We start from the raw sequence: 13,805 nt of genomic DNA, 5'->3' as shown, positions 1-13,805 counted from the left end.
AAGAAAAAAGCCCAGTGAAGGTCTGAAAGTGGGTTATTCCAGTTACCCCGGGAATCAAATTAATTGAGTCCAAACCCCACCTCTGCCACTTACCACCTTGGACAGGTTACTTGTCTCTGTATTTCGGTTTGGTCACGTATAAAATGGGGACAATAAAGATATAAAGTTGATAGGGCAGTGGTGAAGATTAAACAAGCTAGCACATTAAGCTTTATCATAAAGCTTATTGTGAACCCTCCATGAACATTAGCCACGTTGCTTTTATTATCACCAGGGTGCCTGTGGAGAGAGAGAGCACTTTGTACAGCACCCTTCGGCCCAGGTGAGCTAGCAGGGACGTTTTTACCTGGACTCCCTGACCCGGGGGAGGGGCGGGGGCTGGCGGTTCCCGGCTGTCCTAGCACCTCCCGGTCGGCAGAGGGCGCCCGCTACCACCGTGGAGAGGGCGGGGCGGGCGGAGCGAGCGGCGGGGGCGGGGCGGGACGGGGAGGGCGGCGGGAGTGGGGGCGGGCCGTGCGAGCGGACTCAGGCCCACGCGTAAGGCCATGCAGGTAGGTGGCCACCGCTCGCCCCGCACGAACTTCGATCGCAGACCCAGCCAGGCGCACGCTCGGGCCCAAGCTCAGAAGCGCGCTTGCTGACATGGGGGTTCCGCCCGACCCTAAACGAAACCGAAAGTCCGGCCCCGGGTGACCTTACCTTCCTGGGGTTGTTAAAGGGTGGCCTGCGAGACACCGAGGTGGGGTGTTCCCTAGAGAACAGGGCTTTGGTTCCGGGATGGGATCGCGCGCTCGGTACAGGCCGGCCCAGAGTTAGGGGCCCGATTGCGAGCTCGGAGTTTGGGAACTGACCGGGGTTTCCAGCTGGTCGGGCACTTGGGGCGGGACTTGGGGGGGGCTGGGCTGAAGCTCGGATTCGGGGGCGCGCCGTCCGGGACGAGCTGGGCGGGGAGCGCAGTGCGGGTTGTGGTACTTTGGGGGTTGGTTGGTTGGCTGGAGGCCCGGCATCTGCGTCCCTCGGTGAGGAAAGGGGCGGAAGCAGAGGTTTGAGCCTTGGAGCGGTCACTTCGTGGGGATTGGCTGGGAGAGTTCCCGAAGCTTAGATAGGTCAGGGGTCCTAGACCTCGTAGGAATCTGAGCGCCCCCTCCGCTAGGTGGCCATGAGCGGCAGGGCCCGCAAGGAGGCGGTGCAAGCAGCGGCCCGGGAACTTATCAAGTTCGTGAACCGGAGCCCCTCTCCTTTCCACGGTGAGTGACCAGGGCAGCCGAGGCAGGTGGGGGCCGGTGTGCCTCCTACCGGCTTCCATCGCTGTGAGAGCGTTCTTTCCCTACAGCTGTGGCCGAGTGCCGCAACCGCCTCCTCCAGGCTGGCTTCCATGAACTCAAGGAGACGGAGAGCTGGGATATCAAGCCCGAGAGCAAGGTACCAGGGTGGGGTGGGAGAAGCAGGAACCTAGGCTGGGGCTCGAAGTCCTGCGCCAGCTGGCTGGCTAATCCAACTCAAAACCGCCACCCCAGTACTTCCTGACCAGGAACTCCTCTACCATCATCGCATTTGCTGTGGGTGGCCAGTATGTTCCTGGCAACGGTTTCAGCCTCATTGGGGCCCACACGGACAGCCCCTGCCTCCGGGTAAGGAACTGGGGCTGTGCTGGGGAGGGGAGGCATCAGGGGGTGATCAGGGAGGAAGACTTGTCACCCCCTTCCTCCACACTTGGGGCCCTTCTCTGTCACTTAGCTTGTCAGTTGTCTGTCTCATCTCCAAATCGTGTCGGGTGGCCTTCGCTGAATTCTTATTCCCCATCGTCCCACCCAGGTGAAACGGCGGTCTCGCCGCAGCCAGGCGGGCTTCCAGCAGGTTGGTGTGGAGACCTATGGTGGTGGAATCTGGAGCACCTGGTTTGACCGTGACCTGACCTTGGCTGGACGTGTCATTGTCAAGGTGGGAACTGGGGTTGGATCTGGGAGGCTCTCAGCTTCAGCTGCCTGAAGATTAACTGTCACTTTCCTTCAGGGAACTTGTGGAGAGCACCCCGGGAAAGGGGGGTAGGGGCAGTCCAGGTCAGAGGACCACCTTGGTTAGTCTGGGTGAAGTGGGGGATTTAACCAGCCGCAGTTGGGGGAGGGCACCCTGGGCTGACCTGCCTGTTTGGCCACAGTGTCCTACCTCAGGCCGGCTGGAGCAGCGGCTGGTGCACGTGGACCAGCCCATTCTTCGCATCCCGCACCTGGCCATCCATCTGCAGCGAAATGTCAATGAGAACTTTGGCCCCAACGTGGAGATGCACTTGTGAGACTGGAGTGGAGGCTGTGGTGACTGGGAGGGGTAGGGTGTGGCACCAGGTGATGGAAGGGGCCCCGCTGGGACCTGGGAGACCACTACCTAACGGTGGCCACTGTCAGGCTCTACTCTTGGGACCCAGCTGATGTCCAAGGGCCCTCACAGCCCTGCCATGTGGGGAGTGAACTGGGAATTGAAGGACCAGGGCAGTTCCCCATCAGGGGATGCCTGAGCCCAGGAGTGTCCCGCCCTGCTGTGTCCTCCGGTCCTCCCCACACACACCCACTCCGTGTCTCCCCACAGGGTTCCCATTCTTGCTACAGCCGTCCAGGAAGAGCTGGAGAAGGGGACTCCTGAGCCAGGCCCTCTCAGTGCTGTAGTAAGATCCTCCTGCCCATGGGAAGGGGTGAGCAGGGGGGAAGAGACTGGCCTCTGAGAAGGGGAGAGAGGGGGGAGCGGACCCTCCTCCCAGCATCCTTCTGCCCTGCAGGATGACCGGCACCACTCAGTGCTCATGTCCCTCCTCTGTGCCCATCTGGGGCTGAGCCCCGAGGACATCTTGGAGATGGAGCTGTGTCTTGCGGACACTCAGCCTGCGGTGAGGAGCAGCTGCAGGAACTCATGGGTGGGGACCTCTGGGATCCCAGCATGTCCCCTCAAGCGCTCGTCACCTCTGCCAGTCCCCCAATTACTCTCACCCCTGTTTTCCCAGTAGACACCACCCCGCTCTGCTTCCAGGGCAGTGGGTCTCAAAAAGGGCAGGTTTCCCACTTCAGACTTACCTACTTGACTGTAGAGTGAGGTTTGGGCATCAGCTTTCCACAGATTCCCCAGGAGTTTCTGATACAGGGGTCCCTGTCCACTTTGACCTGTGCTGGTTCCAGACCTCTGAGGACAAGAGGCCTGGATGTGGCCCTCCTCTTCTTGGAGCCGGTCCTTGTGTCTCTCCCAGTTGCCGACAGTAGGAGATTGCTGTGTCTTTGGACGCTCGGCCTTGTTTGAACATGCGCTGCTTCTGTTTCTCAGCTGGTCTCCACTGTTTATTTCCTTGGTTTTCCTTCTTCTTTTCTTGTTCAGTCCCTCCCTTTTCCTGTCCCACAGGAACTGGTCACGAACTACGGGCCTCCACCCTCCCATCCCTCAGCTCCAGCCCGGCGCTTCTCCATTCTCTGCTCAGCTCTGCACAGCGGGCTCAATGCTTGCTCTAGGCCAGGGGCTGGGAGAGGTTGCACAAGGAACCAAGGAGACTCGCTCGAGCACAGGCCCTTTGGGGCTGGGAGAAGAGGGTGAGTCCGGCGGAGGGGATGAAGGTCAGGATGACTGTCCTGTCTTTCTAGGTCCTGGGTGGTGCCTATGAGGAGTTCATCTTTGCCCCTCGGCTGGATAATCTGCACAGCTGCTTCTGTGCCCTGCAGGTGAGGAGCCGGGGCACCCCCAGGAGCACTGGGGCGGGGGGACCGCCTCAAGCCCTGTGGGTCATAGGAAGGCCCCTGCTGCAGGGTGGACCATGGGGAGGGGCCTAAACGCTGCAGCGTCAGCATCGCTCCTCTTGGCCCCATCCTTGCACTGGCCTGGGGCCGGGGGCTGAGGTAGGGGGAAGGCTGAGAGGTTGTTTAGGGCATCACAGTGTCTTGCCCTAACCCTACTCCTGTTGTTTCTCCTTTAAGCTAATCTTTGCTTCATAGGAAAGGCTCTCGAATCCCATATGGCAATATCATCCTTCTGTCTCTGCTCCCTGCTCGCCTTCCCCGCCAAGCCCTGGCTTAAGCCCATCCAGCCATCTTTGAGCCTTGCAATCTCAGTGGTGTGGTCTCTCTTCCTCCTGGTCACCTTGATATTCCCTACCGTCTTTCTACCCTGGTTACTGCCCTCTCTTTCTCACATCCCATCCCTGTTCCTCCCTCTGTCCTTTTCATACTCTCCTTTGTGCTCCATCGTGTTCCTGGAGACACACTTTGGGCTGTAATTGAGACCAGAGCCAGACGTGGGACCCATGTCCACTTGTGCAGCCAGCCAGCCAGTCGTGTCACCTTCACGGAGTCACAGTCTCCTCTTTGGACCTCAATGTCTTCACTGAGGCCGATTAGTTTACGCGATCTGTGTGGTCCTTCTGACTTGCCAGGATTCTCAGCCCTTCCCCTCCGTCTTACACATCCTCCTGCCTTTGTGTGGGGGAGAACACTCAGAGAGGGGTTTCTCCATCCCATTGTAAAGGGCCCTGCATGTCTTCTCACCACGCAGCGCCCTGCGAGATGCAGGCCAGTGACAGGCTGAGCCCGCTTCACTCCAGCCATGACGGTGGGAAGCCGGCAGGCGAGTGTGAACCCCCGAGGTGCTGGTGGGCTGAGTTATGGAAGGAGGAGCGGGGAGGATGATGCTCTGGTTCTCTCCCCAAACTAGGCCTTGATCGATTCCTGCGCAGCCCCTGCCTCCCTGGCCGCGGATCCTCACGTGCGCGTGATTGCCCTGTACGACAACGAAGAGGTACGTGAGGGGGTCTGGGGAGGGTCTCCTCTGGAGGGTCTTCTGTAGCCAGCCGTGTCCAGCAGCCGCGGCGAGCCAGGGCTATACTGGAGGCTGCAAAGACAGGTGGGATGCTGCCTGTGCTGCCTCAGCGCTCTGTGTCCCCTTGGATCAGCACGTATCTGCGCTTAGCGTGCCCACACCTCTCACGTCTCTCTGTGTGCCGTGTGGTGAGCTACTCGAGGACAGGGACTCTGCCCTTTCACCCTGGTGGCCCCAGGACTTAGCCCAGGCTGGGTCCTCTCCTTGTGTGCTTGGGTTAGGGTGCAGGCTTAGACGCCATGGAAGAGCCCACACAGCCGCACAGTTCTCTCCAGGTAACCACACAGGTCAGAGTTAGCAGTTCAGGACAGGTCTCTGCCACCCCAAACACATGGTGTCCATCTCAGGGTCCAGGGTGGCTGTCCAGCTTCTGCTACCGTGTCTGTACTGAGTTAGGAAGGAAGAAAAGGGCAAAGGGACAGTGTCCACCCATTCTTTTAAGGGCATGACCCACAGGTGGCATTCATCACTGCCTGCTTTCCCTGGAACTTGGCATAGCCATGTTTAGCTGCAAGGGAAGCTGGGAATGTCATCTCTAGCTGCGCAGTCCGATGCTCAGCTACAGCTCGGGTGTTCTGTTATAGAAGGGATCGTGGACAATTAGCAGCCTCTGTCACATGCATGAAAGAAGATTGACCAGTTAGATGGGGCACCTGTGCTAAGCCCCAGATGTGAGGGTCAGGGCAGAAGGAAGGGAACCAAGAAGGGAAGTAGACTGGAAAGTGCTGGTTCTGCCCCGGAGATGGCCAAGGATCAGTTTGGCCCCAGCTCACCATCAGCTTTTTGGTGGCACAGGGTTGGGAAGGTGCTGATAACAGCCCACATTCCCCACCCACTGACTCAGTGGGGTCCTGGGCCAGTCTGGGTAGTGGGCCCCTCTGCCTGGCCTCCAGCTCCAGCCCCTGAGCCCGGACCCCTAGAGCCAGGCCTCTGCTATCGCCAGGTGGGGTCGGAGAGCGCCCAGGGTGCACAGTCACTGCTGACGGAGCTGGTGCTGCGGCGGATCTCGGCCTCGCCCCAGCGCCTGACGGCCTTTGAGGAAGCCATCCCCAAGTCCTACATGATCAGCGCAGACATGGCCCACGCTGTGCACCCCAACTACCTGTGAGTCTCCCGTGCCAGGCACGCAGTCCTCACACAGCCGGAGACCCGAGCGTGACCTGCCTTCAGGCTCAGCCCTGGGCCTGGGCCTCTCCCCTTCCCCTTCCTCCTCGTTCTGCCAGGACGTTCAGAGGGGACTTCATTTTGACTGCTCCAAGGCTCAGCTGGGTCAAAGTCATGGGTGCCTAACCAATCCAAATAGGTTCTATCTGCAAATCTATCTCCATCTGTAGCTGGAGGCTGCCTGGAGCACTGTGTTTAGCGTGATTCTCAGGTCCTGCCGGGCTGGGTGGGAAAGAATGCTGTGATCCATTAGTGATGTCTGCTATGGGAGAGTGGTGGGTGTTGACAGGCCCAGCTCCTGTTTGCCATCCCCGTCCCTTCTCTGTCTCTTACAGGGACAAGCATGAGGAGAACCACCGGCCCTTATTCCACAAGGTGAGGGGCTCCTGCTTCTCCTTGGGGACTTGGAGGCCTGGCTGGTTCCGGGCCCTAATCTTGTTCCCTCTGGGCCTCTCACCCATCTCTGCCTCACTCTTGACTCCTGGTTTTGCTCTCCCCAGGGCCCTGTGATCAAGGTGAACAGCAAGCAACGCTACGCCTCAAATGCGGTTTCAGAGGCCCTGATCCGAGAGGTGGCCAGCAGTGTCGGGGTGCCCCTGCAGGTGAGGGTGGGCCCTACCTGGGAAGGGGTGATGGAGGGAGTTGGGGGGGCACAAGCAGATGGCTCCCCAGTGAGGGAAGCCTTGTAGATAGTCTTTAGTGGGGGGTGGGTGTCCCAGTAGAGTGAGGAGCATTGGGGTTTGGATATAGGCAGAGCTGGGATCAGTGCTGGTTCTGCCATGGTGCTGGTCTGTGACCTTGGGCTCATCTCCTAATACGCCTTGATTTCCAGTTTTCACACCTGTAAAATGGAATTCAAGGTACAGTGTGCTCGTGGCACATAGTGGGTTAGTCCTGCCTCTTCCCTACCCAGCACCCCCAGCTCCTCTGTGTCTCTCTTACACACCCTGGCGGCTTCCATTAGAGAAGTTCAGGGCCGAGAAACCTGGAACTCATCGTCAATGGCACATCGAGTCAAAGAGAACGAGATAGGGAGATAAGCAATATATAATACACGTGTTAGGATAATACGTATATCAGGGACTGGGGCTCAGGTGCTCCAGTGACAAACATAGCAGGCGGGTCCTGGTGCGTCAGGACTAGGACCCTGCAATGATCCCCAGCCTGGGGCTCTCTCTGCTGCACAGGGCCACGCCCCCCTTGTAGAGCTGAGTCGTTCCATTCTCAGGAAGGCCTCTCTGAGGAGGTGACACTTGAGCTGAGACCTAAGTATTGAGAACAAGGCAGCTAGAAGTGAATAGCATCCCTGCCAGAGGGAACAAGGGCAGAAGCTCCCAGGGGCGCAGGAGTGAGCTTGGTCTATGAGGGGGAGCCAGAGCCAGAGTGGTGGAGCCAGGGTGAGAGCAGCAGGGAGACGGGGAAGAAGCCTGCCCAGGCCAGTCATGCAGGGCCTTCTAGGCTGTGGAAGGGTGTTTGGATTTTCTTCTAAGGCAGTAGGAAGATGTTAGGGGATTTTTCTTTAATGGCTTACAGCAGAAGCAGGACATGTATACTTTAGAAAATATAAGTGGAAATGAGAAAATAAAACAATCCCCAGAGATTTGTGTATATTCTTCCAGATTTTTTTCTATGTATATACTTAACACACGTTTTTTAAAAAAATGAAATCATTTTAGATATATCTTTTGCTTTATTTTTTCACTCAGTATTCTCCACGTTTCCATTTCAGTGAATTTTTGTTTCAGTAAATATATATCTCATTTAATGTACAGATCATTTTCAATTCTCCCCGGTTTTCCCCAAAACATTCTTTACAATTGTTTGTCCCACTTTAGTTTCCAGTTCAGGACCACAAGTTATATCTGGTTGCTAATCTAGCACAGCTTCACCACCTCCTTTTTCTTTTTCTCTTTTTCTTTAAGTAACATTGACTTGTTGAAGAAACCAGGCTGGTCTTCCCTTATAATTTCCTTCCTGAATTTGCTTCCTCTTGGCATCATTGAGCTTGTGCCTCTAGCCCCTGTATCTCCTATAATCTAGAATTCATATCTAAAGGGTCGGTGGATTCAAGTTAAACATTTTTGTCCAGAAGACATCGTGACTGGTGTGTTCTTCCTGTTGTGTCATCCACATATTATCTGGTGATTCACTCTTAGCGATAATAAGATTGATCACTGGATTTGGGGGCGTGCCCTCCAAATCCCTCCACCATCTGGAGGTTTTCCTCTTTTGATTGGATAGTAAACCTGTGCAAGTGATGAGTTCCCCATCAACCAGAAAGGTGTCTGGTTTTAACACCAATTGATAATCTTTGCCTAAATCCATAATTTCATTAGAGTTTACTGAAAAATTCCCACCCCCATTCTTTTATTCCTTTTACATTTATTAGCTGTCATTCTTCTGTGAAATAGAACTTTCCCCCATCAGGAGGGCCATTTGGTTATTGTAAAGTATGGTTCCTCCTGGAAAGACAGGACAAATGTTATTCTTTCCCTTAAATAACCACTTTTCAAGGTGAGGTGTTTTAATGCCTGCCTCAAATGCTGGCAAACACGAGGAGTTTTTCTTTTCTTTTCCTTTTTTGATGATCATTATGTAGAATCATAGATTTTCAGTGGTTCAGTTTCGTTGGTTCAGTGTGAACCTGGTCCACTGTAATCATGTTATTTCATGCTCAAATTATCATGACTTTGACCAGTGGGAGCCCTTTCAACATAACTCCTGTGGCCTTTGTCATGACTCTGGAAAGTTGTCTTGCTTTCTGGCACAATAAGAAATCGCAGGCTCATCTTGTTCATTTCTCTCCCCAGACTTGGTAGCTTTTGATGGACACTGATGTTAGAGACCAAAGTCTGGCACCATGAGTGTTCATTGTTATTGGGGGCGGGGAAGTGCTTTGGAGCCATTTCTATGGACATGGCTAGGAAAAAATATATGTATTTTAAAAAAGGTGAGTTAATACTGTGATTCTCATTTTTAAAGAAAGAATAGTTATTGCTCTATTTGGTTTTGTAATTCTCTTTTCCCTTATGTGGAAAATCTTGATGTCTAACATCATATTATGATTTTCTTATTTACTTTTTTACCAGAATACAAATAAAATAGTTTAAAAATGCCAATAGCCATATTTTTAAAACCACTAAGATTGTTGAGTGATTTTTCTTTGTGTGTGGGTAGGGAGGGGTGCATGTTAAGGAACAAGGTGACATACAGGATACACATATTTTTTAAATCCCTCTGCCCACCATGTGGGGAGTGGATTACATGGGAGGCAATGTGATGGTAGCTGGACTAGGGTGGTGGTAATGCAGATGCAGAGAATGGGACCAATTCAGAATCTACTGTCCTTTGGGCCTGCCGTTTAGTGTTGGCTTTGTGATTTTGTGCTGGTCACATTCACCCTCCGAGCTGGTCGAAGTGGACGATGTACCAGACCCCTTGCAGCCCTGCAGTTCTTAGGTGACTTCCTCCTGGGCCTTAATAAACACACACCTCATGTTGCTCATGAACCTCTCCTCCCCTCCCCAGGATCTCATGGTCCGGAATGACTCTCCCTGCGGAACCACCATTGGACCTATCTTGGCTTCTCGACTGGGGCTGCGGGTGCTGGATTTAGGCAGCCCCCAACTGGCCATGCACTCCATCCGGGAGACAGCCTGTACCACAGGAGTACTCCAGACCCTCACTCTCTTCAAGGTGACTCCCACCCTACCCGTCACCGTAGCAACTGGGCTCCTTCCCCATCTAGTGCCTGGATTGGTTGCTGGGGCAACGTCACCGTCACTGAGTGGCTGGCCTACGTCATGGGGCTGGTTGTCTTGGTGCTACCATGTAGGAAAAGAAGGGTCCCCATTCTTCTCAAGGCACAGGGGCCCTGATCAGCCCCCAGAGGATAATGAAATGTCAGAGAGGGGATCAGGGATGGGAAGCCTGGGGCAGTTGTCAAGTGTGCGTGAGGCAGCTATGCCTTCCTCTCTAGCTGGGGCCATGTTGGTGGACGGTGAGCAGTGGGGCACCCCCATCTGGTCTCCACTAATCTCAAATTCCATGTTACCTTCTATTTTAGGGCTTCTTTGAGCTTTTCCCTTCTCTGAGCCGTAACCTCCTAGTGGATTGAGGCCTCTTGGAAAGACTTCTCTTGCCCTTGAGACGGGAAGTTCTCAGCTGAGCTGAAGCTGGATTATTAAAGTGGATTTTTCACTCAAACTCATTCTGTTGTGCTTCTTTGGAGATTGGAGGCGTGGGCGTTCAGCCGGCTTAAACCTCTGGAACCAGAACAGACCGGGCAGCTGGGGTACAGGTAGAGGAGCCTGCAAATCCTGGGAGCTGATGGAGGCCTGATTTCAAATCTCTTTTCTCTTTTTTAAGCTCATGCCTGAGCGGGTGGAGATGGTAGGTTCACTATGGGAAGGTCACTTCTGCCATCCCCAGTCCTTCCCATCCCAGAGTAGTTCAGGAGCCCAGCTCAGCCCTCTGAGGTCTGGGTGCTCAACATTAGATGCCCCCAGAGCCTCCCTGTGCAGCCCAGGCTGTTTCCCTCCCCCAGTCCCTCCCCATCTTTCCCAGGCGCTGCCAAAAGAAGGACACAGTCCGGCCTTCAGCATCGCCCTGCATCATCCACTTCACTTAGCAGCCACTGGTGTTACTTATGTTAACCATTACCAAGAAACAATTATCACTGAAAAAAATCAAAATAGGAAAAGTCAATGGATAGTATTGATTGATTCCTTCACTCTCTTCCTGGACATTACAAGAAACTTAGCACACTTTAACCAGGTTATCTCTCCTGAGTTTTGTGCTATTGTGGTCATACAGTTTAATCATATATATTTTAAATCCCACAAGCAATATTATTGTTTTATGCATCATATTGTTTTTAAAAACTTAAATGGTCATATTTATATAAAAATTAATTTTCATATTGATATCCAAAAATTTGGAAAGACACCAGTTAGCACAATTTTTTTTTTTTACGGTACGTGGGCCCCTCACTGCTGTGGCCTCTCCCGTTGCGGAGCACAGGCTCTGGACGCGCAGGCTCAGCGGCCATGGCCCACGGGCCCAGCCGCTCCGCGGCATGTGGGATCCTCCCAGACCGGGTCACGAACCCCTGTCCCCTGCATCAGCAGGCGGACTCTCAACCACTGTGCCACCAGGGAAGCCCTGTTTGAACATTCTTATAGTAAAAATGTGGGAACAAATTTTAAAAATTCAATCCAAAAGAAGGAGAAATGAGAAAAAAAAGAAGAGGTGAAGCAATTGAAATCACTTAAGGTGGTAGACTGAAACCCAAATATCTCTAGTTATAACATTAATAAGTGGACTAATTATATCTCAAAGTTGTTACTTAAAAAATAAGTGGACTATTTTAGTTAAAATACAAAGATTGTCAGACTCGATAAAAAACTATAGCTGTTTACAAGAGACACACCTAAAACAAAAGGATACAGAAGGTTGATAAAACATTGCTATAGATTTGTCTGTTTTTGCATTCCACAAATTTCACATATGGAACCATATATACTCTTTTTTGGTGCAGATTCTCGGATTCCTTTTTTTTTTTTTCCAACTTGTCTGGCTTCTTTTGATCAACATAGTGTTTTTGAGATTTATCTATGTGCTTGCATGTGGAAATAGTTTTTTTTTTCATTTCATTGCTGAATATTATTCCTTTATATACCATGGTTTCCTTATCCATTCTCTTACTGATGGTATTTGGGTTGCTCCCACTGTTTGGCTATGATGAAGAAAGCTCTTATGCACATTCTTATATATTTGTGGACAAATACTCATTACTCTTGGATATATACCTAGGAATAGAATTGGTGGGTTATAGAGTAGATGCATGCTTGTTTTTATGAGAAACTGCCAAACAATTTTGCAAAGTAGCTATGCCATTTTACACACCCACCAGAAATGTATGAGAGTTCCAGTTGCTCTACACCCTCACCCACACTTGGTATTGTCGGTCTCTTTAATTTTAACCATTCTGTTGGGTGTGTAGTGGTAACTCATTGGGTTTTTTTTTAACATCTTTATTGGAGTATAATTGCTTTACAATTTTGTGTTAGTTTCTGCTGTATAACAAAGTGAATCAGTTATATGTAAACATATATCCCCATGTCCCCTCCCTCTTGCACCTCCCTCCCACCCTCCCTATCCCACCCCTCTAGATAGTCACAAAGCACCGAGCTGATCTCCCTGTGCTATGCAGCTGCTTCCCACTAACTATCTGTTTTACATCTGGTAGTGTATATATGTCAGTGCTACTCTTTCACTCCTTCCCAGCTTACCCTTCCCCCTCCCCGTGTCCTCAAGTCCATTCTCTACGTCTGCGTCTTTATTCCTGTCCTGCCCCTAGGTTCTTCAGAACCATTTTTTTTTTAATATTCCATATATATGTGTTAGCATACAGTATTTGTTTTTCTCTGTCTGACTTACTTCACTCTGTATGACAGACTCTAGGTCCATCCATCTCACTACAAATAACTTAATTTTGTTTCTTTTCATGGCCGAGTAATATTCCATTGTATATATGTGCCACATCATCTTTATCCATTCATCTGTCGATGGACACTTAGGTTGCTTCCATGTCCTGCTATTGTAAATAGTGCTGCAATGAACATTGTGGTACATGTGTCTTTTTGAGTTATGGTTTTCTCAGGATATATACCCAGTAGTGGGATTGCTGGGTCATATGGTAGTTATATTTTTAGTTTTTTAAGGAAACTCCATACTGTTCTCCATAGTGGCTGTATCAATTTACATTCCCACCAACAGTGCAAGAGGGTTCCCTTTTCTCCACACCCTCTCAGCATTTACTGTTTGTAGATTTTTTGATGATGGCCATTCTGACCAGTGTGAGGTGAGACTATTGATTGGATTTTAATTTGCATTTTTGTGATAAGTAATATTGAGCACTTTTTCATGAGCTTATTGGCCATTTGGATGTCCTCCTGTGAAGTTGCTATTCAAATATTTTGCCAATTTACATTGAATTGTTTATCCTATTCTTACTGATTCATATATTGAATATACACACTCAGAACTTATATTCTGAATGTTTGTACATATATATTCAGAATCCAAGTCCTTTGTTAGGTATGTGCGTCACAGATGTTGTCCCCCAGTGTGTAGCTAGTAAAGGCTATTGATTTTTAAAATATTTTTCAACTTTATTGAGGTATAATTTACATACAAGAAACTGCGCCCATTTAAAGTATACAATTCTATGAATTTTCACAGATATGTACACCTGAGAAACCATGTCTACAATCAAGGTATAGAACATTTCCATCACCCCCCAAAAGTTTCCTTGTACTCCCTGTGCAATCAATCAATCTCTCCACCCCTGGGCTCCAGGCAACCAGTGATCTGCTTTCTGTCACCATAGATTAGTTTGCATTTTTTGGAATTTTATATAAATGGAATCATGCAGTATGTGCTTTTTGTGTCTGGTACATAATCATCTGATTGTTTCTTCTTAGACCTATTAACATAGAGAATTATGCTGATGATTTTTTGTAATATCAAGCCATACTTCTATTCCCAGAACGAGTCCCATTTGGTCACTTCATATTATTTTTTAATGGGTCATTAATTGTGTTTGACAACATTTTATTTCACTTTATTTGGGATTTTTGCGTGTATATTCACAAATAAGATTGATTTGCAGGGTTTGTTGGTGTGTTATCAGGTTTAGGTATTAATGTGACTCTTGCTTCATAAAAATAATTTGTAACTTTTCCTGGTTTTATTAATTTATTTATGTATGCTTTGAACAATTTAAATAGCAT

General features: G+C 50.6%; 1 protein-coding gene across 3 annotated transcripts; it reads left to right on the top strand.

Moving 5' to 3' along the window:
• The first annotated feature begins 483 nt into the window (after positions 1 to 483).
• Positions 484 to 10,215, top strand: DNPEP (aspartyl aminopeptidase). 3 transcript variants are annotated; one of them, XM_004262684.3, is made up of 15 exons: positions 484 to 551; positions 1,154 to 1,247; positions 1,334 to 1,422; positions 1,518 to 1,631; positions 1,816 to 1,941; positions 2,159 to 2,289; positions 2,584 to 2,659; positions 2,771 to 2,878; positions 3,618 to 3,695; positions 4,681 to 4,764; positions 5,789 to 5,949; positions 6,345 to 6,384; positions 6,510 to 6,611; positions 9,538 to 9,705; positions 10,076 to 10,215. In XM_004262684.3, exons 1-15 carry the CDS (start codon positions 546 to 548, stop codon positions 10,124 to 10,126), a joined length of 1,428 nt encoding a protein of 475 aa, XP_004262732.1. In that variant the 5' UTR covers positions 484 to 545; the 3' UTR covers positions 10,127 to 10,215. The 3 variants fall into 3 exon arrangements, with proteins under 3 accessions (XP_004262732.1, XP_033282998.1, XP_012387590.1); XM_033427107.2 differs by lacking the exon at positions 484 to 551 and adding an exon at positions 670 to 689; XM_012532136.3 differs by lacking the exon at positions 484 to 551 and adding an exon at positions 721 to 739.
• Positions 10,216 to 13,805: the final 3,590 nt, after the last annotated feature.

The sequence above is a fragment of the Orcinus orca genome, chromosome 7, assembly GCF_937001465.1.
Source record: "Orcinus orca chromosome 7, mOrcOrc1.1, whole genome shotgun sequence".
Taxonomy (NCBI): domain Eukaryota; kingdom Metazoa; phylum Chordata; class Mammalia; order Artiodactyla; family Delphinidae; genus Orcinus; species Orcinus orca.
Note: the sequence above shows the minus strand (reverse complement) of the source record. Positions and strands in the feature narration are given on the sequence as shown.

Excerpts from the sequence above, each read along its gene's own strand:
- DNPEP (XM_004262684.3), top strand. Across the intron at positions 2,290-2,583 it reads CCCAACGTGGAGATGCACTT|GGTTCCCATTCTTGCTACAG; the intron begins GTGAGACTGGAG and ends GTCTCCCCACAG. Across the intron at positions 6,612-9,537 it reads GTGTCGGGGTGCCCCTGCAG|GATCTCATGGTCCGGAATGA; the intron begins GTGAGGGTGGGC and ends TCCCCTCCCCAG.